The sequence below is a fragment of the Salmo trutta genome, chromosome 34 (assembly GCF_901001165.1).
Source record: "Salmo trutta chromosome 34, fSalTru1.1, whole genome shotgun sequence".
In the NCBI taxonomy this organism is placed as follows: domain Eukaryota; kingdom Metazoa; phylum Chordata; class Actinopteri; order Salmoniformes; family Salmonidae; genus Salmo; species Salmo trutta.
In genome coordinates this window covers 36,752,159-36,775,899 of record NC_042990.1, presented here as the reverse complement: position 1 = coordinate 36,775,899, position 23,741 = coordinate 36,752,159, and the positions used below count along the sequence as shown (strand labels likewise).

Genomic DNA, 23,741 nt, shown 5'->3' with positions numbered 1-23,741 from the left:
ACGGTTAAATCCAACTGAACGCACCTCTTGAGATCAAACTTTACAATGGAGATGTGATCGCTAGCTACAATGCCTGTCCTCGCTTCATTGTTGCATTCAAATGTAACTACAAGTTGTGTTCCATGTTTACTTTTCCTAACAGATGCATTGGACAACATGCGGGAGCTGTCATTATTCTTTACACTTGTCAAAATTCGATAGCTCATGATAGCGGATCGCTTTCGCAAAAAGATGGTACAACAAATGCATGAAGCAAGACGAGCTAAGTGAAAAACTTTAGAGAGCGACGGGACAGGGGGGGTTATTTAGCTATGGATAGCCCAATGTTTTCAAAGTACTCATGGCTTGATTTTCTTTTCTCGGTAGTCGGTGTGTGTACTTATTTGTTTGACGTGGGATCCGACATTTGGGTCGCTACGGAGTTCTACTCGCGTGGGGATTTCTTCTGGTTCGGAGTGTTGATCGGCCTTATGGTCCTGTCTTCGGTAGTGGTCCAGATGTTTAGCTGGTTCTGGTTGAAATACGACCGCGAATTGGAGGGCTTCGATGAGCAAAATGCCAAGAATATCCTCTTTGGAGGCTGCGTCAAACTTTCATTCCTGCTACATGTACTTCAGCTCGGATTCTTTTGCAGGTACTGTAGCTAGCTTTTTAGTTTTGACACTTGATTGAATGCACGTAATTCTCATGTGGACCATCTTTGTTAACTACACCTTGTTTATCACAGTGTACAAGACACAGTAGTCTAAAAATACATCATCTATTGAGAAATACATTGTCATTTATTTATTCTATGGCTGCAGTGTAGTGCATACTTTTTTTGGCTCCCTGAAACTATGCATTGTATAATATTTGTATTATTTGGTCATATAATAATTTGGTCATATTATAATAATATATATAATTTCCTCTGAAGTTTTTTAATGTAGCCTATGAAATTGATTTCCTGAGCCATCACTACAAATAAGATAAAAACTTGTCAGAGTCCACAGGAAGACATGATGTGCTGCAGGCTATTTGTGAAATGTATGATTTCCTTAGTCTCGTTAATACTGAGAGGCTCACGGAGCAGCTCATGTACAGCTAATAACATTAGACTTATGTAGAAACCATCAAGTTACCCAACTCACAGGAGTGTCAGCGAGAAAAGCCAGTTATTTGGAATGGACATACAATGTTAATAAGTGCATAATAACACACATGATAGTTAATTGGGAATTCAAACTATTTGGGAAACGTACAGGAATGATCCTACAGCTCATGATGCACATATTTGTATACTTTTGTCATTGTGGTGTGAATACTGAGGCTCACAGAGCAGCTCATGCACAACTAATAACATGTGACTTGTGTAGAAACCAATCAAGTTACCACTCCGGAGTGTCAGGTATGTAAACCATAACCAGTAGGCTCTGCCTTGACAACCTCACACCCCACCTACACACATGTTAAGTTGCTAAGTGGAAGACGTTGTTTTGAATGACATAAATAGGCCTATGTCTGCGTCCTGTTCTCTGACAATGATAGGTGTCTTTTGGTTTACTTCTGCTTAGTAACACACAAGATGGCAATTTAAACCATTTAGGTGGTATAAGGACCCTACAGCTCATGATGGTGCTCTGTGTAACCGATGTGAAATGGCTAGTTAGTTAGCGGTGATGCGCGCTAATAGCGTTTCAATCGGTGACGTCACTCTCTCTGAGACTTGAAGTAGGGTTTCGTCGTGGCTTTTGTGGCGCGATGGGTAACGATGCTTCGTGGGTGTCAGTTGTTGATGCGTGCAAGGGTCCCTGGTTCGAGCCCAGGTTGGGGCGAAGAGAGGGACGGAACCTACACTGTTACATCTGCTTTATCAACTTACTCCCCACCTACACAAGATGATAAGTTAGCTAAGTGGAAAGACATTTTTAGAATGATGCCCATGTGTGTATGTTCTATTGTCCCTGGCAGGTGTTTCTGTTGGTTGTTGCTGCTCATACTAACAGACAGTGTTTGTTCACAGACACATCTCAGCCATATGGCAGGGCTTCCGTGTGTGGTGGCGACAGGAGCAGGGCTCGGGGTACGCCGTGTACCTGACCCACGACCTGAGCATGCTACGCCTCATCGAGACCTTCTGTGAGAGCGCCCCGCAGCTCACCCTCATGACCCATATCATGCTGCACACCAACAAGGCCAGGACAGTTCAGTGTGAGTCACCTCTACACAGTACACACACCTCTACACACACCAACAAGGCCAGGACGGTTCAGTGTGAGTCGCTGTCAGCTCTACACCTGGGGTTCGTTCCAAATGGCACCCTTCACTTTAATTAATAAAAGTGCTTTCTAGAACCTTAAAAGGGTTCTTCGGCTGTCCCCATAGGATAAACCTTTGAAGATCCCTTTTTGGTTGCAGGTAGAACCCTTTCCACAGAGGGTTCTACATGGAACCCAAAAGGGTTCTACCTGGAACCAAAAAGGATTCTCCTACGGGGACAACCAAAGAACCCTTTTGGAACCCTTTTTTCTAAGAGTGTATTCCATTATTGTGCACTACATTTGAGCAGGGCCCGTAGAGCTCTGGTGGAAAGCAGTGGACTAAATAGGGAATGGAGTGCCATTTGGGATACGTCCCTGTGATTCTGGACACCAGACTGGAGTAGAAATCACCACTGATGCTGTAGGTCAGGGGTCCCCAGTTACATTCAGCGGATGGTTGAAGGTCAGAAAATAGTTGTAATTAATTTGTACACAGCAAATTGACGACAAGAAGCCCAAACAGATAGGGAAATACAATCACACAGTATGGCATAATCACATACTACGCCTCTCTATGTATGTGTGGGAATACTTGGGAACATATTTCCTAAATGAAAATAACTTTAGATGATTATCTGGTGATTTTACAGTCTTTTATGCCCCCCCCCCCCCCCCCCCCAAATAAATAATAATAATCTATTTGCTCAGAAGCTGTGTATGGGGATTTGGCAAATAAAATCACCTGTGAGCCGAATTAGGCCTGCAGGTCACCTATTGGCGAACACTGCTGTAGGCTATTGAGAACAATCTGAATCCAAGGCAACACTTAAGTTTGGGATTCTTTACTATACTGTTGTCCTACTGTATGTCCTTATACCAGGGGACAGGTTCACACTGTCACTGACACTCCACATAATACATTTTTCAAATAGGCAGTATTTAGAGGAAGAAAATGTGTATAAATTAATATAAGTTCCTCATACCATCATTGTGTCCCTCATTAAGTTTAGCAATAGTTTACACAATGATCTAGCTACACATTGTGTTTACACACAACTTCCTCTCTATATCCCCTTCCTCTCAAGTTTTAAGAGCTTTTTGGCTATGTGCTAGCGTTGAGCGACATTTCTTTTATTTTTTGGTTTTTTAAACAACTAATTGACCGACGTTGGTTCAGTTATTTGAATTGTATTTTTTTCTGTCAGCTCGATGTGCAGTTTCTGTAGCGATAAATCAGATGAAGCCTGAACTGTGCGATGTAATAGGGGGTTGTAGTTTCCAACAGGCCAATTTTGTACATAGTTTAGCACAGAAAACGTGTTAATTAACTACAATGACCATAATCCACTGCGCGTCCGCTTAAACTTGTCCGGTCTGTGTGGAGCAGACACGGAGACTGAGAGAATAGAGAACCGCGATCGAGAGGGATAGAAAGCTGTTGCTTCGTGAGCCTGAAAGTACATGATCTAAGTGATTGATAGTTGGTATTCAGCAGTTATAATAGTATGCCTTATTTACTTTGAAGAACTACTAAAATAGTGATTTTGTCAGACAGCATAGGCAGCAACTCTACAGAGATGATGACTTGGAACTAAATAATAAAGTCATCAAATAAAACAAATATTTTATTAAAGTAAAGTTTAAAAAATATATATATATTTAACCTTTATTTAACTAAGCAAGTCAGTTAAGAACAAATTATTATTTAGAATGACGACCAACCAAAAGGCCTCCTGCGGGAATGAAATATTGTGATTAACTGATGGTTAATAAGCGATAGGTACTAATAGGCAGTCACTACCATCGTGGGACTTATATTAATTGTTTTATTCTGTGTTGTTACAGTGTTCAACCCACATAATGCATAGTGCATTTAATGGATAAAAAAAAAAAATCTAAACCAAAATCGCACAACCGTGATTATTTTGGAATAATCAAATCAGTACCAAACCGAACCCAAAAAGCATCGTCCAACGCTCAATTATCTTTGGCCTATAAACTTCCTCTTGTCATTTTTCTGATAGTTTTACATCTCTTTTGTAGGTGTGAGTGTCGTGGCGTCAACTACTTCCATAGCCTGGATGGTGGTGGACTATCATCGTTCCCTGCGTTCCTTCCTCCCAGACAAGGCCAAGCAGGGCTGGGGCTCCGCCTTGGTCTACTTCCTGTGGAACCTGCTTCTCATCGCGCCGCGCGTGGCAGCAGTCGCCCTCTTCGCCACAATTCTGCCCTCCTACCTGGCTGCCCACTTCCTGCTTATCTGGCCAGTGCTGGTGTTCTGGGTGTGGCGGCAGGAGACAGACTTCATGGACAGCGCCGGCGGAGAATGGCTCTACCGGGCCACCGTAGGTCTCATCTGGTACTTCAGCTGGTTCAACGTGGCGGAGGGAGGGACCAGAAGGAGGAGCATCATCTATCACTCCTTCATGGCTACGGACGGAGGGATTCTGCTAGTCACATGGTGGTTCTACAGAGACCCGGTCCTGACACAGTCCTACGCCCCCATCCTGCTGGCCACTCTGCCCCTCACCTACCTGATGGGAGTCCTGTTTAAAACACTCTACTATTACTGTTTCCACCCCACGCTGTGGATGCCCCCTGTCATGGAGGCAAGGTTAGAAGATGAGCTGCCTGATGGTCAGGAGATGGTGTTCAGATCCATCGCCCCCCAAACTGGTACTCCTCGGTTCCGTAACAAGAGGATGGCAAGCCATGCAACTCACTTCTACTCCAAGGAGGAAGCCAGGAAGCCCAGTAAGATAAACGGGTGCGAAGCCAACACTGTTGTCTGACTGGATGTGTTTGAACTAGACTCTTATTTACATGCAATGATGGAATGATGATGCAATGTCTGGTGTCTTTTTCTAGACCATCCTGTTTTTCATGCTGTATTTTTGTATAAATAAGGTGCTGCACAACTTATTGTAAATCAGACTTTATGTTTAAATTAGCATATTCTGTGAAACAGTGATAAGGTCATTGAAGTTTCGTCCCAAATGGCACCCTAGTCGCTATATAGTGCACTACTTGTGGCCAGGGCCCATAGGGATATGGTCAAAAGTAGTGCACTATGTAGAGACTAGGGTGCCATTTGGGATACAGTCTGAGCAGGTTCCATTGATCAATATTGAACATTGGAGTTGTAGGAAAGAGCTATTGGGTTATTCCACGAAATTAGTCCTTTTTGGGTTTTGTAACTTAGTGAGAAAAAAAACTAACGTTTCATTTCACCTAATTGTAACATTCTGTCACAAAGAGCACATGTTCAACTTAATAAAAAACATATTTTCCCCATCTCAAGAGGCTAAATTAAAAAAAATATAAAGTAAGAAGGTTGATGACTTCATATTAAATCAGCGATAATTCTTGAAGCTTGTGTGCAACAGGGAGAGGCAATTGAATGCAAGCTTCACAAAACAATTGAAAATGTAAACATATCTAACCTGTCTATCCATGGGTAACAGGGTTGACGTCTTATCCTTGAACCGCTCAGTTTTCCACCACAAAACACCAGAAAATGGCCAAAACATGTAGATTCAGCTCACCTGGTCGTACACTAGGATTCTTTACTATTAGATGTTCAATGTAAAAAATAAAAAAAAATGTTTATCATATTAAAACGAGAGTTCAGATCACGTAACAGTATTGACCTTAAAATGAGGGACAGGGTGAATCACTTACTAAATATCCCTCATCTTCAGAAATTACTTTTTCAAGCACCAAAATAACTAAGGCTTTAGTACTTCAAAGTACTTTAATTTGTTGCATCTTATGTTATTTAAAATGTAATATACTATTGTTTCACCAATGATGGTGAAATGGTGGCCTTAAGTGGGTTAAAATCTTCCTAGACGTCACAGAGGGAATGTCAAAATGTCTCTATGTCCAGTATGAAGGAAGTTAGATGTAGTGTCGCCAGCCAACGCTAACTAGCGTTAGTGCAATGAATGGAAGTCTATGGATATCTTAGTTAGCATTTGCACTAGTGCTAGTTAGCAACTTCCTTTAAACTGCACACAGAGACATAAAAATGGTATCCCACGAGTTCATCTGACTCTGGGGAAAGAGATAAAGGGCCTCATTGCCAGAATCTTGAAGTATCCCTTTAAAGGACACTTCATTTAATATAACAGGCTTGTAAAATTCAATATTGGTGCACAATTTCTACTTAAAATCTCAAAATAACTAATTACGTGATGCCAAAGGTAATTAGAAGAATAAGTAATGGTACATTTTTATCCGTTTTTTTATTATTGTGTGAAAAGTTTGTATTTTTATTTGGGAGATTGTTACCCATCTACAGCGTTCTGAAAGTTATTTGACATTTCGTTTGCTATTTTTGGATGTACAATGAATGTACGATGAACTATCACGTTCCTCGCTTTCCTGTTGTAACTGTTGTGTTATTTTTAATTCTCTGTATCTATGTCGACAGTGCATCCACTAATGTCTGTGACGGTCACTCGTCCACCAGCTTCATTAGTCTTTTTTCTATATACAGCATCAAATCTATGTAGGCCACACTGTATGTACACATGGATGGAACGTCAATACAGTTTGATTAGTCCCAAATGGCACCCTATTCCTGCTATAGTGCACTACTTTTCACATTATGTTGTGGACAATGTTCTGGATGTTCCGGCTCCCGAGTGGCGCAGCGGTCTAAGGCACTGGATCTCAGTGCTAGTAGGCGTCACTACATACCCTGGTTCGATTCCAGGCTGTATCACAACCGGCCGTGATTGGGAATCTCATAGGGCGGCGAACAGTTGGCCAAGCGTCGTCCGGGTTAGGGTTTGGCCCGATGTAGGCCGTCATTGTAAATAAGAATTTGTTCTTAACTGACATGCCTAGTTAAATAAAGATTGTACAGTCATACCTGTGGCCTTGTGAAGTTATGTTCCTATAATGTTAAGATTTCTGTGTGAAACATTATTGGATACTGCAGAATGGAACCAAATATTCCATATTTTAACTGTCATCTCATTCGTTCTGCACATGGTTGTTATTACACAGTGTGTTGTGTGAACCTATTCCCCTGAAGGTCAACAATTCAACCTTTTACCTCTCTTACCTAAAGGGCATCTAATGCTGGACTATTAAAATCATAAGACAATCACGAACTTATGTAGTTTTATGCCTTATCTTTTGTGTCGTTTATGTCTGAGGTTTCAATGTTATTTTCTTAAAAGTTCCTCAAGTGTTCTTCCAAGGCTTCACCTATTGACATCGTCAATACGTGAGTATAATATAATCTCATATGAGTAATGCTCACACACATCTGTCTTCAAACATGATGTAAGTTGAAGTGTACTAGCTAGTATTGCATTGTTGTACTTTAACTTTTTATACCTGAGGACCCATAGTGACTTCAGTAACTTTTTCTACCTGAGGACCCATAGATCAAATTGTATTTGTCACCTGCGCCGAATACAACAGGTGTAGACCTTACAGTGAAATGCTTACTTACAAGCCAACTTACAAGCCTTAGCCAACAATGCAGTTTTAAGAAAAATACATATTTTTATTTGTTTAACACTTTTTTTAGTTACATGATTCCATATGTGTTATTTCATAGTTTTGATGTTTTCACTATTATTCTACAAAAATAAAGAAAACCCTCGAATGAGTAGGTATTCTTAAACATTTGACCGGTAGTGTGTGTGTGTATATATATATATATATATATATATATATATATATATATATATATATATATATATACATACAGTGCCATGAAAAAGTATTTGCTTCCTTTATAATTTTCTCTACTTTTGAGTAGGTGTGTCCAAACTTTTGACTGGTATTGTCATTTTCTCTACTTTTGCATACTTGTGATACGTACTGTTATCAGATCTTCAACCAAAACCTTTTATTTGATGAAGGGAACCTGAATTAACAAATAACACAACAATGACATATTTACTTCCTTCATTTCATAAACTAAGTTATTCTACACCCACAATTCCCTGTGTGAAAAAGTAATTGGCCCCTTACACTCAATAACTGGTTGTGCCACCTTTAGCTGCTTCAACTTAGTGACATTTATGGGTTTTCAAGCATGAACAGCTCGTTTCAAGTCCTGCCACAACCTCTCAATTGGGATTAGGTCTGGACTTTGACTAGGCCATTACAACACTTCAAATGTGTTGCTTTTTAACCATTTTCATGTAGAGTTGATTGTGTGTTTTGGATCATTGTCTTACTGCGTGACCCAGCTGTGCTTCAGCTCCCTGACTGATGGCCTGACACTCTCCTGTAGAATTCTCTGATACAGAGCAGACATGATGGTTCCTTCTATTGAGGCAAGTCGTCCAGGTCCTGAGGCAGCAAAGCATCCCCAATCCATCACTCTACCACCACCATGCTTGACCGTTGGTATAATGTTCTTACTGTGGAACACGGTGTTTGGTTTTAGCCCGGCATAATGGGTCCCACGTCGTCCAAAAAGTTACACTATCGAATCATCTGTCCATAGAACATTCTTCCAAGAGTCTTGATGATCATCCAGGTGCTTCCAGGTCCTTTTTGGAAAACTTGAGTTAACTTTTTGGAGGACATTTGTCCCATTAAAGCCCAATTTGACTCCAATGCTTCCCAAAGTTGTATCAAGTTGGCTGGATGTCCTTTGGATGGTGGACCATTCTTGATACACACGGGAAACTGTTGAGCGTGAAAAACCCAGCAGTGTTGCAGTTCTTGACACAAACCGGTGCGCCTGGCACCTGCTACCATACCCTGTTCAAAGGCATTCAAATCTGTTGTATTATCTATTCACCCTCTGAATGGCACACATACACAATCCATGTCTCAATTGTCTCAAGGCTTAAAAATCCTTCTTTAACCTGTCTCCTCCCCTTCATCTACACTGATTGAAGTGGATTTAACAAGTGACATCAATAAGGGATCATAGCTTTCACCTGGTCAGTTTATGTCATGGAAAGAGCAGGTGTTCTTAATGTTTTGTATACTCAGTTTATAATGGTGTGTAGACATTATGGACAGTTTATGACTAGAAGAGGTGTGTATAGCAGTAGTTATATAGAATGAGCCATGACTATAATACAGTATAATGTATACTATACATATAAAGTGTGTTAAACAGTATGTAAAACATATTTTACTATCTCATGTTGCCTACAACTTGAAATACTCTTATATGCAAAAGTCATATTTCTCTTGTCCCTCCCCCAAAGCATTTGGGACGTGGGAGGAAAGAAAACCTGCTGTACTTCTGCCGTTTGTTTACTTTCAGTTTCATAGTACAAGGGTTCCTCCGCAGTGAGGAGATACCATAAGTAGTGGATTCTTTATCTCTCTCTTTTTCATTGGGTTGATAAGTGCTAGAGCCAACGCAAACGTGTGAATTTTCAGTTTACACTGCCACCATGGAGGAGGACACGGGAAAATCTATCCCATTCAAGTACCCCGCCTCTGACTTCTTGTTGACTGTCGGAGGTATGTTGCTTTTTCTCCTGGATGTGGCACTAGACGTGTGGGCGGTGGTTACATTTTATCACGAAGAGGCCTATGTGTTCATGGGACTGCTGGTGTTTCTACTACTGGGCTCCTCAGCCCTGGTCCAGGTTTTCAGCTGGCTGTGGTACCACTATGACAAGGACAGTACTGAGACCAAGACAGAGAGCCTTGTGAAGAACCTTCACTTACTCAAGATCCTTCATGTGTTCCAGATGGGAGTCTACCTCAGGTTCAGTTAAACTTTGTTGACTTAACTTGATGTTGAACTGGGAACAGAAACAGCCACGGACTGTGTTGATATCCTAAAGAACTTGTATCACCAGTGGTGTAAAAAGTACCCAATTGTCATACTTGAGTAAAAGTAAAGATACCTTAATAGAAAATGACTCAAGTAAAAGTGAAAGTCACCCAGTAAAATACCTACTTGAGTAAAAGTCTAAAAGTATTTGGTTTTATAGATACTTAAGTATCAAAAGTAAATGTAATTGCAAAATATACTTAAATATCAATAGTAAAAGTATAAGGGCCAATCCGCCGAATCCGTGCCTTTTCTGTCCCCAGGATATTACATGCATAAAAAGTATCTGTTTAATACATTATATTGTCAAGCAAAGTTTCTTGCACTTTGTCCTAATTGCAATTTGAAGATACATCATGTAAAACCTTAATAAAAACTACCTAGAACACTGAAAAAAAATGTGATTTTAGCCCATCCCCACACGCTAACACTACACCATGAAATATGATTAGAATCCTTCAGAAATAATTTTTTTTTAAAGGTATTGTGTGACTATTTCCAATTTAGACATAAAATACATTTTCTCATCGGAAATTCATAATATGTTAGTTAAAATACACATTTTAGTTGTGTCCCCAGGATTTCAATCAGTCCTGTTACCCGAACACAACCCCCCCCTCTAAAAATGTGGGACATTCCACAGGTCACATAATCAACAGGAAGTCGCATAATTTGAGTCTCCTGAAGGCCATGGGAAGACCAAAGTTGCGGTCCAAACACTTAAAAGACACACCCTATCCCCTCCGCCCTCAAATTAAGTGGACACTTCTGATGACGTATCATACACTTGCAGGGTGAGGAAGGAATGATTTTAAAATGGACCGCCAGAAAATGGCCGGAAATTCGTCACTCTTTCACCCCGTGATGATTGTGTTTTCAGCCACCAGTAGCTTGTGGTTGCTTTATATGCATTTCAGTCAATTATGACTATATATATATATATACACACACACACACACACACATATATACACACACACACACACACACACACACACACACACACACACATATATATATACACACACATACACACACACACACCTACTGTATGATAGCTAGCAAATTAATTAGCTAACTAACATTAGCTTGCCTAGCTGGAACTTCTGAAGAATATAAATATTTTTATTCCTACAATTTCCAAAAGATAACCAAACAAAACATTTACTTATGACACGTGTTTGTGCCGTCATGTTCATAAGTAACACAATTTCTAACTTATTTGCATTCGTTTCTACTTACACTTGTATTTTGACTTCTCCATTAATGTTGTTTAAGTTTTCGCGGACTTTTCTTAGCGGATGTACAATCGTCGCGAATTTAATTATGGGGTATTTTCATGCCTCGGAGTGAACATACTTGTACACTCGCAAAGCCGACTAAAAAACGAGGGCTGAGGAGTTTACGTTGCAAACTTCCCTTGTTTGGCTAATAGTTTGGACCGCCCGCCAAGACGGCGACAGGGATTCATTCCCCCAAGGCCTTAAGGCGAGAAGTGGATGATGGTGTGTATTTTAAGTGTTTGGACCGCAACCAAAAGTCAGTTCACTATTTTCTGTATGACTGAGAATTTCAATCTCAACTTACAGTCCTGTTACCTAAATTATTTCTTAGATATTTTTTTTTTTTTTAAGATAGTACCTTCAAGTGGTTTACCAAAACGAAGTGTTCTCATGCTATTAGCCTTGATGCCATGTGGCTACATTTAACGTATTTGCTAATGCTATGCTAAAAACTCAGTCCTGTTACTCATATGAAGTGTAACAGGAGTGAGAAGTTTGAATGAAATAGCCATTTTAAATGTGTATGTAACCGGTTCTGGACCGGTACCTTTCCTCGTTGTGTTCTGGTGAGGTGTAGGTGGAAGATAAGGCTCTGGACACAATTCTGCCAGTTGTCTCTCTTTTAATGACTGTATGGAATGGATACAAATACAAGGAAAAAAAATAGTTAAAAAGTTACTGCTGCAGTCTGGACTCTGCTCATCACGTGCTGAGCAAACTCAGTAGTAAAAACATCAACAATAAAATACATGTACATGTTCCTATTTTCAAAAGACTCATTTCGTTTTATAAATGTTGTACACCGATAATTTGATAATAACTGCTAAATATTTCTTAGTGTACCATTATACCGGAGACATACTAATGAAGCAACAACGCCATTTTTGGCATGCCCGGGCAAGTAGCAAAATGAACGACAGCTAACTAGGCACATTAAACATGGAATACAAAATCGTCACATTTCACAACATACCTGCATGGAATGGATACAAACACAAGGCAAAAGTTAATGCTGCCGTCTGGACTCCATACAATTATATTTGCCTGATAAGACTGCAGAAAACTCGTGAGGAGGGGGAAAAAAAGTCTGCACCCTCTGTTATGCTCGTCGTTTGAATGAGGAGACCAAGGTGCAGCGTGGTAGGCGTACGTCATTTCCTTTAATAATGAACACCAACAAGACAATGCAAAACCGAACGTAACGTTCTGCAGGGCTAGACAGCACAATGCAAAAACAAGATCCCACAATCTCAGGTGGGAAAAAGGGCTGCATAAGTATGATCCCCAATCAGAGACAACGATAAACAGCTGCCTCTGATTGGGAACCATACCCGGCCAACAAAGAAATATAAACATAGATTTGCCCACCCAAGTCACACCCTAACCTAACCAAATAGAGAATAAAACAGACTCTCTAAGGTCAGGGTGTGACACCCTCTCCCGCAACAAAGCTAACGGTAGTTAGGCTAGCCTTGCAAAGTTGCACTCGAACATTCAAATCAAAATCAAATGTATTTATATAGCCCTTCTTACATCAGCTGATATCTCAAAGCGCTGTACAGAAACCCTGCCTAAAACCCCAAACAGCAAGCAATGGAGCAATACGCAGATTTAAAGAGGAGTCCGTAATTTGCTTTCTAATGATCATGATCTTTTCCTCAAAGAAGTTCATGAATTTATTACTGCTGAAGTGAAAGCCATCCTCTCCTGGGGAATGCTGCTTTTTAGTTTACTTCGCAACATTATCAAAAATAAATGTAGGATTGTTCTTATTTTCCTCAATTAAGTTGGAAAAATAGGATGATCGAGCAGCAGTGAGGGCTCTTCGATACTGCACGGTACTGTCTTTCCAAGCTAGTCGGAAGACTTCCAGTTTGGTGTGGCGCCATTTCCGTTTCTAATTTTCTGGAAACTTGCGTCACAGCTCGGGTATTTTTTGTATACCAGGGAGCTAGTATCTTATGACAAATGTTTTTTTTTGTTTTTAGGGGTGAGACTGCATCTAGGGTATTGCGGAAGGTTAAGTTCAGTTCCTCAGGTGGTTAACTGATTTTTGTCCTCTGACGTCCTTGGGTAGGTGGAGGGAGTCTGGAAGGGCATCAAGGAATCTTTGGGTTGTCTGAGAATTTATAGCACGACTTCTGATGATCCTTGGTTGGGGTCTGAGCAGATTATTTGTTGCGATTGCAAACGTAATAAAATGTTGGTCCGATAGTCCAGGATTAAGAGGAAAAACATTAAGATCCACAACATTTATTCCATGGGACAAAACTAGGTCCAGAGTATGACTGTGGCAGTGAGTAGGTCCGGAGACATGTTGGACAAAACCTACTGAGTTGATGATGGCCCCGAAAGCCTTTTGGAGTGGGTCTGTGGACTTTTCCATGTGAATATTAAAGTCACCAAAAATGTGAATATTATCTGCTATGACTACAAGGTCAGATAGAAATTCAGGGAACTCAGTGAGGAACGCTGTATATGGCCCGGGAGGACAGTAAACAGTAGCTATAAAAAGTGAGTGAGTAGGCTGCATAGATTTTATGACTAAAAGCTCAAAAGACGAAAACGTCTTCTTTTTTTTATAAATTGAAATTTGCTATCGTAAATGTTAGCAACACCTCTGCCTTTGCGGGATGCGCGGGGGGTATGGTCACTAGTGTAACCAGGAGGTGAGGCCTCATTTAACACAGTAAATTCATCAGGCTTATGCCATGTTTCAGTCAGGCCAATCAGTGATTAGTTCATTGACTATATAACTGCCTTGCATGCCACATTATCCCCATTCACATGAATATATATTCCTAGAAACAGTAATGCAACACTAAATCAATGACAATATAACTTTTGCTTGTCTTTTTTCTTGTGAACATGTGCATACATAACACCTACTTCTCCTCGTCACGCTCTGAGCAAATTTAGGAGTAAAAGCATGGCTGGCCTGGATACTACACTTTATCTGAAAGATGCTAACCAAATTCCCATATCGATCAATGTGATACAATCCTTTTCCAAAGCGTCTGGTTTATATCTTAACATTAATAAATGTGAACTCATGGCTGTCAAAGATTGTGTGACACCTTCATATTATGGTATTCCAGAGAAAGAAGAACTTACATATTTAGACATAACCATTACAAAGGATCAGATGTCTAGAGGCTTACTAAATTTTAACCCTCCTATTAAAAAACCCCAGAAGAAGCTAAATCAGTGGCTGCAGAGGGACTTATCTTTAAATGGAAGAGTCCTAATAACCAAGGCCGAAGGCATCTCTAGACTAACATATGGCCCCTCTATCTTTATATCTCGACAGTAAAATAAGCAAGGAGATAGACCAGATGCTTTTCAACTTTCTGTGGAGAAACTGTACCCATTACAGTATGAAAACTGTTGTAATGAACACTTATGAGAATGGTGGGCTGAATTTTTCTGGACTTTACTACCTTAAATAATACTTTTTAAGATCAATTGGATAAAACAATTCCTAAGACCCACTTCTATGTGGAATTTTATTCCTCATCATGTCTTCTCTACTTTCAGTGGCTTTAACTTATGTTGGTTTGCAATTATAATATTGACAAAGTTCCAGTGAAACTTCCTGCTTTTCATCGGCAGGTTTTCTGATCATTAATTTATAAGCATCATTTTTTCTCCACACAGATATTATATATGGAATAATTGGGATATATTGTATAAAAATACTTCTTTGTTTTTAGAATATTGGTTACGAAATATCCTATTGGTGAGCCAACTGGTAAATAATATCCTATTGGTGAGCCAACTGGTAAATAATATCCTATTGGTGAGCCAACTGGTAAATAATATCCTATTGGTGAGCCAACTGGTAAATAATATCCTATTGGTGAGCCAACTGGTAAATAATATCCTATTGGTGAGCCAACTGGTAAATAATATCCTATTGGTGAGCCAACTGGTAAATAATATCCTATTGGTGAGCCAACTGGTAAATAATATCCTATTGGTGAGCCAACTGGTAAATGCAGAGGGTCTTTTACTCCGTTATAAGGAATTCTTATCACTTTACAAGGTCCCTGTAACACCTACAGATTTTGCAATTGCTTTAGATGCCAGGTGTTGCTTTATTATTCAGGAACGTGTCAAGACCTGACCCTCAGAGCCGACCTTCCGTTGACCCTGTTGACTCATCATTAGGAAAGATCTGTTTCTCTTTTGGTTCATCCAACAACAGAGCGATACGAACCTTGTTTCAGCAGGATGTTGTATCTATACCTTATGTCATGCCTTATTGGAATGGATTTATTCATAATATCTGTTGGAAAAAAGTTTGGATGTTGCCACACACATACCTACTTGTTAACAAAATTAAGGAAGTTTCCATTAAAATTGTTCATAAATATTATCCTGCCAACCACTATATGAAGAAGTTTAAGGAAAACATCAACTCAAATTTCTCCTTTTGTAATGACCACCCAGAGACAGTGTTGCATCTTTTTGGCATTGTATTCATGTAAGAAAACTGTGGCAAGACATCAGTAGATTTATAATTTAACACATTTATGAAGATTTTACACTATTGTGGAGAGATGTACTGCTTGGAGTCTTTACCTACGATAGAAATAAGCTGAAACTTTTTTATGTCATTAATTTAATTATTCTTTTGACCAAATTTCATATTCACAAATGTAAATTTACAAACAAAAAAACACATTTTCTTACCTTATACAAAAAGAAATTGGACTGTATTTTAAGACAATGAAATACTCTACTAACAAAAAAGCTGTTAGAATTATAAGTATGTCCCTTCAGGTCCTTGTGTAATGTGATATTGTACCCCCAGCCCAGCCCCTAGCCCAATTGTCCATTGTATATTATTCATATATACTTGTGTTCCCACATGTACTTCCTGTATTGATTTGTAAATATATATATATATATATTTTTTAAAGCATGGCTCCCGTTGATGACATCACAGCATTAACTAAATTTTGAAAATAATAATTCACTCTTGAAAGTAATGTAATACATCTTAAAATAACCTTTAAAATAATACATTAAAATAATTGAGGGATTTTCGGTGAAATACATAAAGTATATTTTACACCTGTTACATGTATCTGGTATATACATTGATTAATTATAATACTATTCTCTTCATTTTAAGTTTTGCAGTTGGAATTACTGAAGGTGTTTTCAGTGTAACTTTTTGGACGACATGGGACCCATTATGCCGGGCTAAAACCAAACACCGTGTTCCACAGTAAGAACATTATACCAACGGTCAAGCATGGTGGTGGTAGAGTGATGGATTGGGGATGCTTTGCTGCCTCAGGACCTGGACGACTTGCCTTAATAGAAGGAACCATCATGTCTGCTCTGTATCAGAGAATTCTACAGGAGAATGTCAGGCCATCAGTCAGGAAGCTGAAACACAGCTGGGTCACGCAGCAAGACAATGATCCAAAACACACAATCAACTCTACATGAAAATGGTTAAAAAGCAACACATTTGAAGTGTTTTAATGGCCTAGTCAAAGTCCAGACCTAATCCCAATTGAGAGGTTGTGGCAGGACTTGAAACGAGCTGTTCATGCTTGAAAACCCATAAATGTCACTAAGTTGAAGTAGCTAAAGGTGGCACAACCAGTTATTGAGTGTAAGGGGCCAATTACTTTTTCACACAGGGAATTGTGGGTGTTGAATAACTTAGTTTATGAAATGAAGGAAGTAAGAATGTCATTGTTGTGTTATTTGTTAATTCAGGTTAACTTTTTCAAATAAAAGGTTTTGGTTGAAGATCTGATAACAGTACGTATCACAAGTATGCAAAAGTAGAGAAAATGGCAATACCAGTCAAAAGTTTGGACACACCTACACATTCCAGGGGTTTTCTTTATTTGAACTATTTTCTACATTGTAAAATAATAGTGAAGACATCAACACTATGAAATAACACATATGGAATCATGTAGTAACCAAAAAAGTGTTCAACAAATCAAAATATATTTTACATTTGAGATTCTTCAAAATAGCCACACTTTGCCTTGATGACAGCTTTGCACACTCTTGGCATTCTCTCAACCAGCTTCATGAGGTAGTCACCTGGAATTCATTTCAATAAACAGGTGTGCCTTGTTAAACGTTCATTTGTGGAGTTTCTTTCCTTCTTAATGCGTTTGAGCCAATCAGTTGTGTTGTGACAAGGTAAGGGTGGTATACAGAAGATAGCCCTATTTGGTCAAAGCCCAAGTCCATATTATGGAAAGAACAGATCAAATAATCAAAGAGAAATGACAGTCCATCCTTACTTTAAGACCTGAAGGTCAGTCAATCTGGAACATTTAAAGAACTTTGAAAGTTTCTTTTAAGTGCAGTCGCAAAAACCATCAAGCGCTATGATGAAACTGGCTCTCATGAGGACCACCACAGGAAAGGAAGACCCAGAGTTACCTCTGCTGCAGAGGATAAGTTCATTAGAGTTACCAGCCTCAGAAATTGCAGCCGAAATAAATGCAGACACATCTCAACATCAACTGTTCAGAGGAAACTGCTTAAATCAGTCCTTCACGTTCGAATTGCTGCAAAGAAACCACTACTAAATGACACCAATAAGAAGAAGAGATTTGCTTGGGCCAAGAAACATGAGCAATGAACATTAGACCAGTGGAAATCTGTTCTTTGGTCTGATGAGTCCAAATGTGAGATCTTTGGTTCCAACCGCTGTGTCTTTGTGAGACACTGGTGACACTGTCTGTGATTTATTTAGAATTAAAAGGCATACTTAACCAGCATGGCTACCACAGAATTCTGCAGCGATACGACATCCCATCTGGTTTGCGCTTTCCTTTTCAACTGGATAATGACCCAAAACACACCACCAGGTTGTGTAAGGGCTATTTGACAAAGATGGGGAGTGATGGAGTGCTGCATCAGATGACCTGGTCTCCACAATCACCCAACCTCAACCCAGTTGAGATAGTTTGGGATGAGTTGGACCGCAGCCAACAAGTGCTCAGCATATGTGGGAACTCCTTCAAGACTGTTGGAAAAGCATTCCTCATGACGATGGTTGAGAGAATGCCAAGTGTGCAAAGATGTCATCAAGGCAAAGGGTGGCTACTCTGAAGAATCTAAACTATATTTTGATTTGTTTAAAAAAATGTTGGTTACTACATGATTCCATATGTGTTACTTCATAGTTTTGATGTCTTCACTACAATGTAGAAAATAGTAACAATAAAGAAAAACCCTTGAATGAGTAGGTGCGTGCAAACTTTTGACTGGTACTCGTGTACATTTATTTTGCCAAGCTTGCACATGCAACGCGATCGGTGTGGTCAGAAGTAAAATAACAACCCAATGTTTATATCCCAGGACAAATTAGCTGGCAACAGCAAGCTACATTTCTATAAATGTTTAATGCTTTTCGACCTGTCACCAAATTAATATAGTTAGTTCAGAGTTTGTTTTGATATTTCAACCTGCATGTCCTGATCATGTTTGGTGTGGGTGGACAAAAATCAGCAAGCACGCGAGTGGTCTGGTCAGCATGTTAGGCCGATGCAGTGCTAGAGGTGTCACTACAGATCCGGGTCTGATCCCGGGTTGTGTCGCAGCCGGCCGCGACCGGGAGACCCATGAGGCGGCGCACAATTGGCCCAGCGTTGTCCGGGTTAGGGGAGGGTTTGGGATGTCCTTGTCCCATCGCGCTCTAGCGACTCCTGTGGCGGGCCGGGCGCAATGCACGCTGACAGTCGCCAGTTGGACGGTGTTTCTTCCGACACATTGTTTGGCTTCCAGGTTATGCGGTCAGTGTGTCAAGAAGCAGTGCGGTTTGGCAGGGTCGTGTTTTGGAGGACGCATGGCTCTCTAGCTTCGCCTCTCCCAAGTCCGTACGGGAGTTGCAGCGATGGGACAAGACTAACTACCAATTTGGATATCACGAAAAAGGGGTAAAAAATTAACTATTTACAAATGAAGCATTTGTGCTTATTGAATCTGCCAGATCAGAGGCAGTAAGGATGAGCAGGGATGGAAAAGGGGGATACCTAGTCAGTTGTCCAACTGAATGTATTCAACTGAAATGTGTCTTCCGCATTTAATCCAACCCCTCTGAATCAGAGAGGTGCGGGGGGCTGCCTTAATCGACATCCACGTCTTTGGAGCCCGGGGAACTGCCTTGCTCAGGGGCAGAACGACACATTTTTACCTTGTCAGCTCGGGGATTCGATCCATCAACCTTCCGGTTACTGGCCTAACGCTCTTACCACTAGATAAGTGTGTGAATTGGACCATTTTTCTGTCTTGCTAACAAGTAGTTTTGGGTGTCAGGGAAAATGGATGGAGTAAAAAGTACTTTATTTTCTTTAGGAATGTAGTGGAGTGAAAGTTGTCAAATAGATAGTGAAGTACAGTACACAATAATAACTGTATATGTGGCTGTCATTTTAGATATGCTGGTCTGGTGAGGATCTCGATATGTGGCTTCTGCTGTAGAAAGCGTTACATGGAGGGCATCGCCGTGTATCTGACCCATGACCTTAGCCTGCTGCGCCTCATCGAGACCTTCTCTGAGAGCGCGCCACAGCTTGTCCTCATGATTACCATCATCATCCAGAGGGGAATGGTGGAGCCCATTACAAGTACGTAAAAGCAAACATAGAATTACTTAGAACACAAAGACCTAGAGGTACAGTTGAAGTCAGAAGTTTACATACTTAGGTTGGAGTCATTAAAACTCGTTTTTCAACCACGCCACAAATTTCTTGTTAACAAACTATAGTTTTGGCAAGTCAGTTAGGACATCTACCTTGTGCATGACACAAGTAATTTTTCCAACAATTGTTTACAGACAGATTATTTGACTTATAATTCACTGTATCACAATTCCAGTGGGTCAGAAGTTTACATACACTAATTTGACTGTGCCTTTAAACAGTTTGGAAAATTCCAGAAAATTATGTCATGGCTTTAGAAGCTTCTGATAGGCTAATTGACATCATTTGAGTCAATTGGAGGTGTACCTGTGGATGTATTTCAAAGCCTACCTTCAAACTCAGTGCCTCTTTGCTTGACATCATGGGAAAATCAAAAGAAATCAGCCAAGTCCTCAGAAAAAACATTGTAGACCTCCACAAGTCTGGTTCATCCTTGGGAGCAATTTCCAAATGCCTGAAGATACCACGTTCATCTGTACAAACAATAGTACGCAGGTATAAACACCATGGGACCACGCAGCCGTCATACCGCTCAGGAAGGAGACACGTTCTGTCTCCTCGAGCTGAACGTACTTTGGTGCGAAAAGTGCAAATCAATCCCAGAACAACAGCAAAGAACCTTGTGAAGATGCTGGAGGAAACAGGTACAAAAGTATTTATATCCACAGTAAAACGAGTCCTATATCGACATAACCTGAAAGGCCGCTCAGCAAGGAAGAAGCCACTGCTCCAAAACCACCATAAAAAAGCCAGACTACGGTTTGCAACTGCACATGGGGACAAAAATCGTACTTTTTGGAGGAATGTCCTCTGGTCTGATGAAACAAAAATAGAACTGTTTGGCCATAATGACCATTGTTATGTTTGGAGGAAAAAGGGGGAGGCTTGCAAGCCGAAGAACACCATCCCAGCCGTGAAGCACGGGGATGGCAGCATCATGTTGTGGGGGAATTAAAATTATGTGGATATATTGAAGCAACATCTCAAGTCATCAGTCAGTAAGTTAAAGCTTGGTCGCAAATGGGTCTTCCAAATGGACAATGACCCCAAGCATACTTCCAAAGTTGTGGCAAAATGGCTTAAGGACAACAAAGTCAATGTATTGGAGTGGCCATCACAAAGCCCTGACCTCAATCCTATCGAAAATTTGTGGTCAGAACTGAAAAAGCGTGTGCAAGGAGACCTACAGACCTGACTCAGTTACACCAGCTCTGTCAGGAGGAATGGGCCAATATTCGCCCAACTTATTGTGGGACGCTTGTGGAAGGCTACCCAAAACGTTTGACCCAAGTTAAACAATTTAAAGGCAAAGCTACCAAATATTAATTGAGTGTATGTGAACTTCTGACCCACTGAGAATGTGATGAAAGAAATAAAAGCTGAAATAAATAATTCTCTCTTCTATTATTCTGAATCTGCACATTCTTAAAATAAAGTGGTGATCTTAACTGACATAAGACAGGGAATTTTTACTAGGATTAAATGTCAGGAATTGTGAAATTGAGTTGAAGTGTATTTGGCTAAGATGTATGTAAACTTCTGACTTCAACTGTATATCTGGATATAAGTTATATAGCTTGTAACTAGGCCCCAGAATTTTCCAAGGTCTGGCCCTACTCATAATTTAAGAGGTGACTGACTCCAGATCTGATGATACATTTGTATAATTCCTTTCATTGACAGTTTACTTGATATAACATCCTGAATTTGTTTTTTTCTCTCCCCCAGTCTTGAAGGCACTTGGTTCAGTGTCTGCCATCGCCGTAAGCGTTACCATGTACCATCGCTCCCTGCGTTCCTTCCTCCCAGACAAGGCCAAGCAGGGCTGGAGCTCCTCAGTGGTCTACTTCATGTGGAACCTGCTCCTGATTGGTCCACGTGTGGCAGCAGTCGCCCTCTTCGCCTCGGTCTTCCCCTGCTTCATCGCTGCCCACTTCCTGTCTTCCTGGATGGTTCTATTTTTTGTCGCCTGGCAACTGAAGACAGACTTCATGGACAGCGGCGGCGGAGAATGGCTCTACCGGGCCACCGTAGGTCTCATCTGGTACTTCAGCTGGTTCAGCATAGTGGAGGGGCACACCAGGCAGCGGAGCACCATCTACCACACCTGGATAGGAGTGGATATTGGGATGCTTTGTGGTTTTTGGGTGTGGCAGATGATGAAGAACCCTCCATATTTTGAACTGCCACTAGATCCCTATGTCATCTTTGTCATTATGATCTTACTCTACATAGCTGGGCTCTGTCTCAAGGTGATATACTACAAGTTCTGTCACCCAAAGATTACAAAGCTGGGAGAAGTCGATCTGAGGTTGGAGCTGGTGGGGGTCTCCCAAAATGGGAAAGATGAAGTTGACTTTAGGTTTATGGGTCAAACAGAACGTCCGGAACCGCCCGTCAGGTTCAATAAAAGGATGAGGAATTTAGCTGATAACTTTTACTCTTAATCCGGATGATGAGATCCCTCCTACACATTGAAAAGACTATGGGCTCATTCAACATTATAGCTGACAAACCCAGCCAGGCAACTGCCAACTGACTGATCTACAAATTACGTTGGATCATAAATAACTACTCATTATTTGTAGATCAGTAACAATTTATCCACAATGACTAAAAGGTCTGTCTGTTTGCAATCCATCCTTGTACTTGATTGATGAATTAAGGTCAGTAATTAGTAAGGATCTCCCCTCACCTGGTTGTCTAGGTCTTAATTGAAACCAAAAACCCACACTCGGCCCTCCGTGGAATGAGTTTTACACCCCTGCCCTACTTAAATGAACCATCTCTACAGCTTGAAACACTGAGAAATGTTGACGCTTTCATTGGAATGGAGAAGATTTTTTTTTTATATAAATGTATGCATTCACTACTGTAGGTCGCTCTGGATAAGAGCGTCTGCTAAATGACTAAAATGTAAACGTAGACAAGGATGGCGATACTAGACAGTTCTGTTTGGCACTGTGCATTTCTAATATGAAGGTAAACAGTAATGTTTATCGTGGTCATGAACTTGTGTTATTAATGTGATCTCGTGAGAACAGCTAACCAGGGTTACTTATTGACAGTGGTGGAAAAAGTACTAAATTGTCATACTTTAGTAAACGTAAAGATACCTTAATAGAAAATGACTCAAGTAAAAGTGAGTCACCCAGTAAAATCCTACTTCAGTAACTCTAGAAGTATTTGGTTTGAAATATTCCAAAGTAAATGGAATTGCTAAAATATACTTAAATGTCAAAAGTAAAAGTTTAAATAATTTCAAATTCATTATTACGCAAACCAGACAATGTTTTTAGTTATAGATAGCCAGGGGCACACCAACACTCAGACATCATTTACAAACGAAGCATGTGTGTTTAGTGAGTCCGCCAGATCAGGTAGTAGGGATGACCAGGGATGTTCTCTTGATAAGTGTGTGAATTGGACCATTTTCCTGTCAAAATGTAACGAGTACTTTTGGGTGTCAGGGAAAACATATGTAATAAAAATAGGCAAAAAGATACCACAGAAAACTACTTAAGTAAAAATACTTTAAAGTACTACTTAAGTACTTTGCACCACTGCTTCCTGAAATGTTAGCAGGGCATGGACTCTGTCAGGACTAGATGGTAAAAACCTTGAGGGGATGTGAGAATGTAATTTTAACAGTGCGGTTGGGGTGGCCAGTTCTGAGTGAATGTGCCAATGTCCTCAGTGTTTGTGTGCAGTGTGCTGGACTGTCTGGTTTCATGTGTGTGATGTGAATG

General features: G+C 40.3%; 2 protein-coding genes and 1 long non-coding RNA gene across 3 annotated transcripts in view; 2 read left to right on the top strand and 1 right to left on the bottom strand.

The window, feature by feature from the left end:
• xkr8.3 (XK related 8, tandem duplicate 3) overlaps positions 1 to 5,833 on the top strand; it is a 6,184-nt gene extending 351 nt beyond the window's left edge. Inside the window, exons 1-3 of the mRNA XM_029732783.1 lie at positions 1 to 634; positions 2,003 to 2,190; positions 4,284 to 5,833. The exon at positions 1 to 634 is cut by the window's left edge and continues 351 nt beyond it. Of these exons, the coding sequence (XP_029588643.1) occupies positions 312 to 634; positions 2,003 to 2,190; positions 4,284 to 5,032 (1,260 nt within the window). The 5' untranslated portion in view covers positions 1 to 311 and the 3' untranslated portion in view covers positions 5,033 to 5,833. The remainder of the gene's footprint in view (positions 635 to 2,002; positions 2,191 to 4,283) is intronic.
• A 3,531-nt stretch (positions 5,834 to 9,364) lies between these two features.
• On the top strand, positions 9,365 to 22,832 carry LOC115174103 (XK-related protein 8-like). The gene is made up of 3 exons (XM_029732782.1): positions 9,365 to 9,948; positions 19,727 to 19,917; positions 21,721 to 22,832. The coding sequence occupies exons 1-3, from the start codon at positions 9,629 to 9,631 to the stop codon at positions 22,437 to 22,439; spliced, it is 1,230 nt and encodes a 409-aa protein (XP_029588642.1). The 5' UTR covers positions 9,365 to 9,628; the 3' UTR covers positions 22,440 to 22,832.
• Positions 11,649 to 12,421, bottom strand: LOC115174104 (uncharacterized). Its single transcript, XR_003871725.1, has 2 exons — positions 12,273 to 12,421; positions 11,649 to 11,928 (listed from the first exon to the last, which is right to left on the bottom strand). It is a non-coding gene; the product is annotated as an uncharacterized LOC115174104 (long non-coding RNA).
• Positions 22,833 to 23,741: the final 909 nt, after the last annotated feature.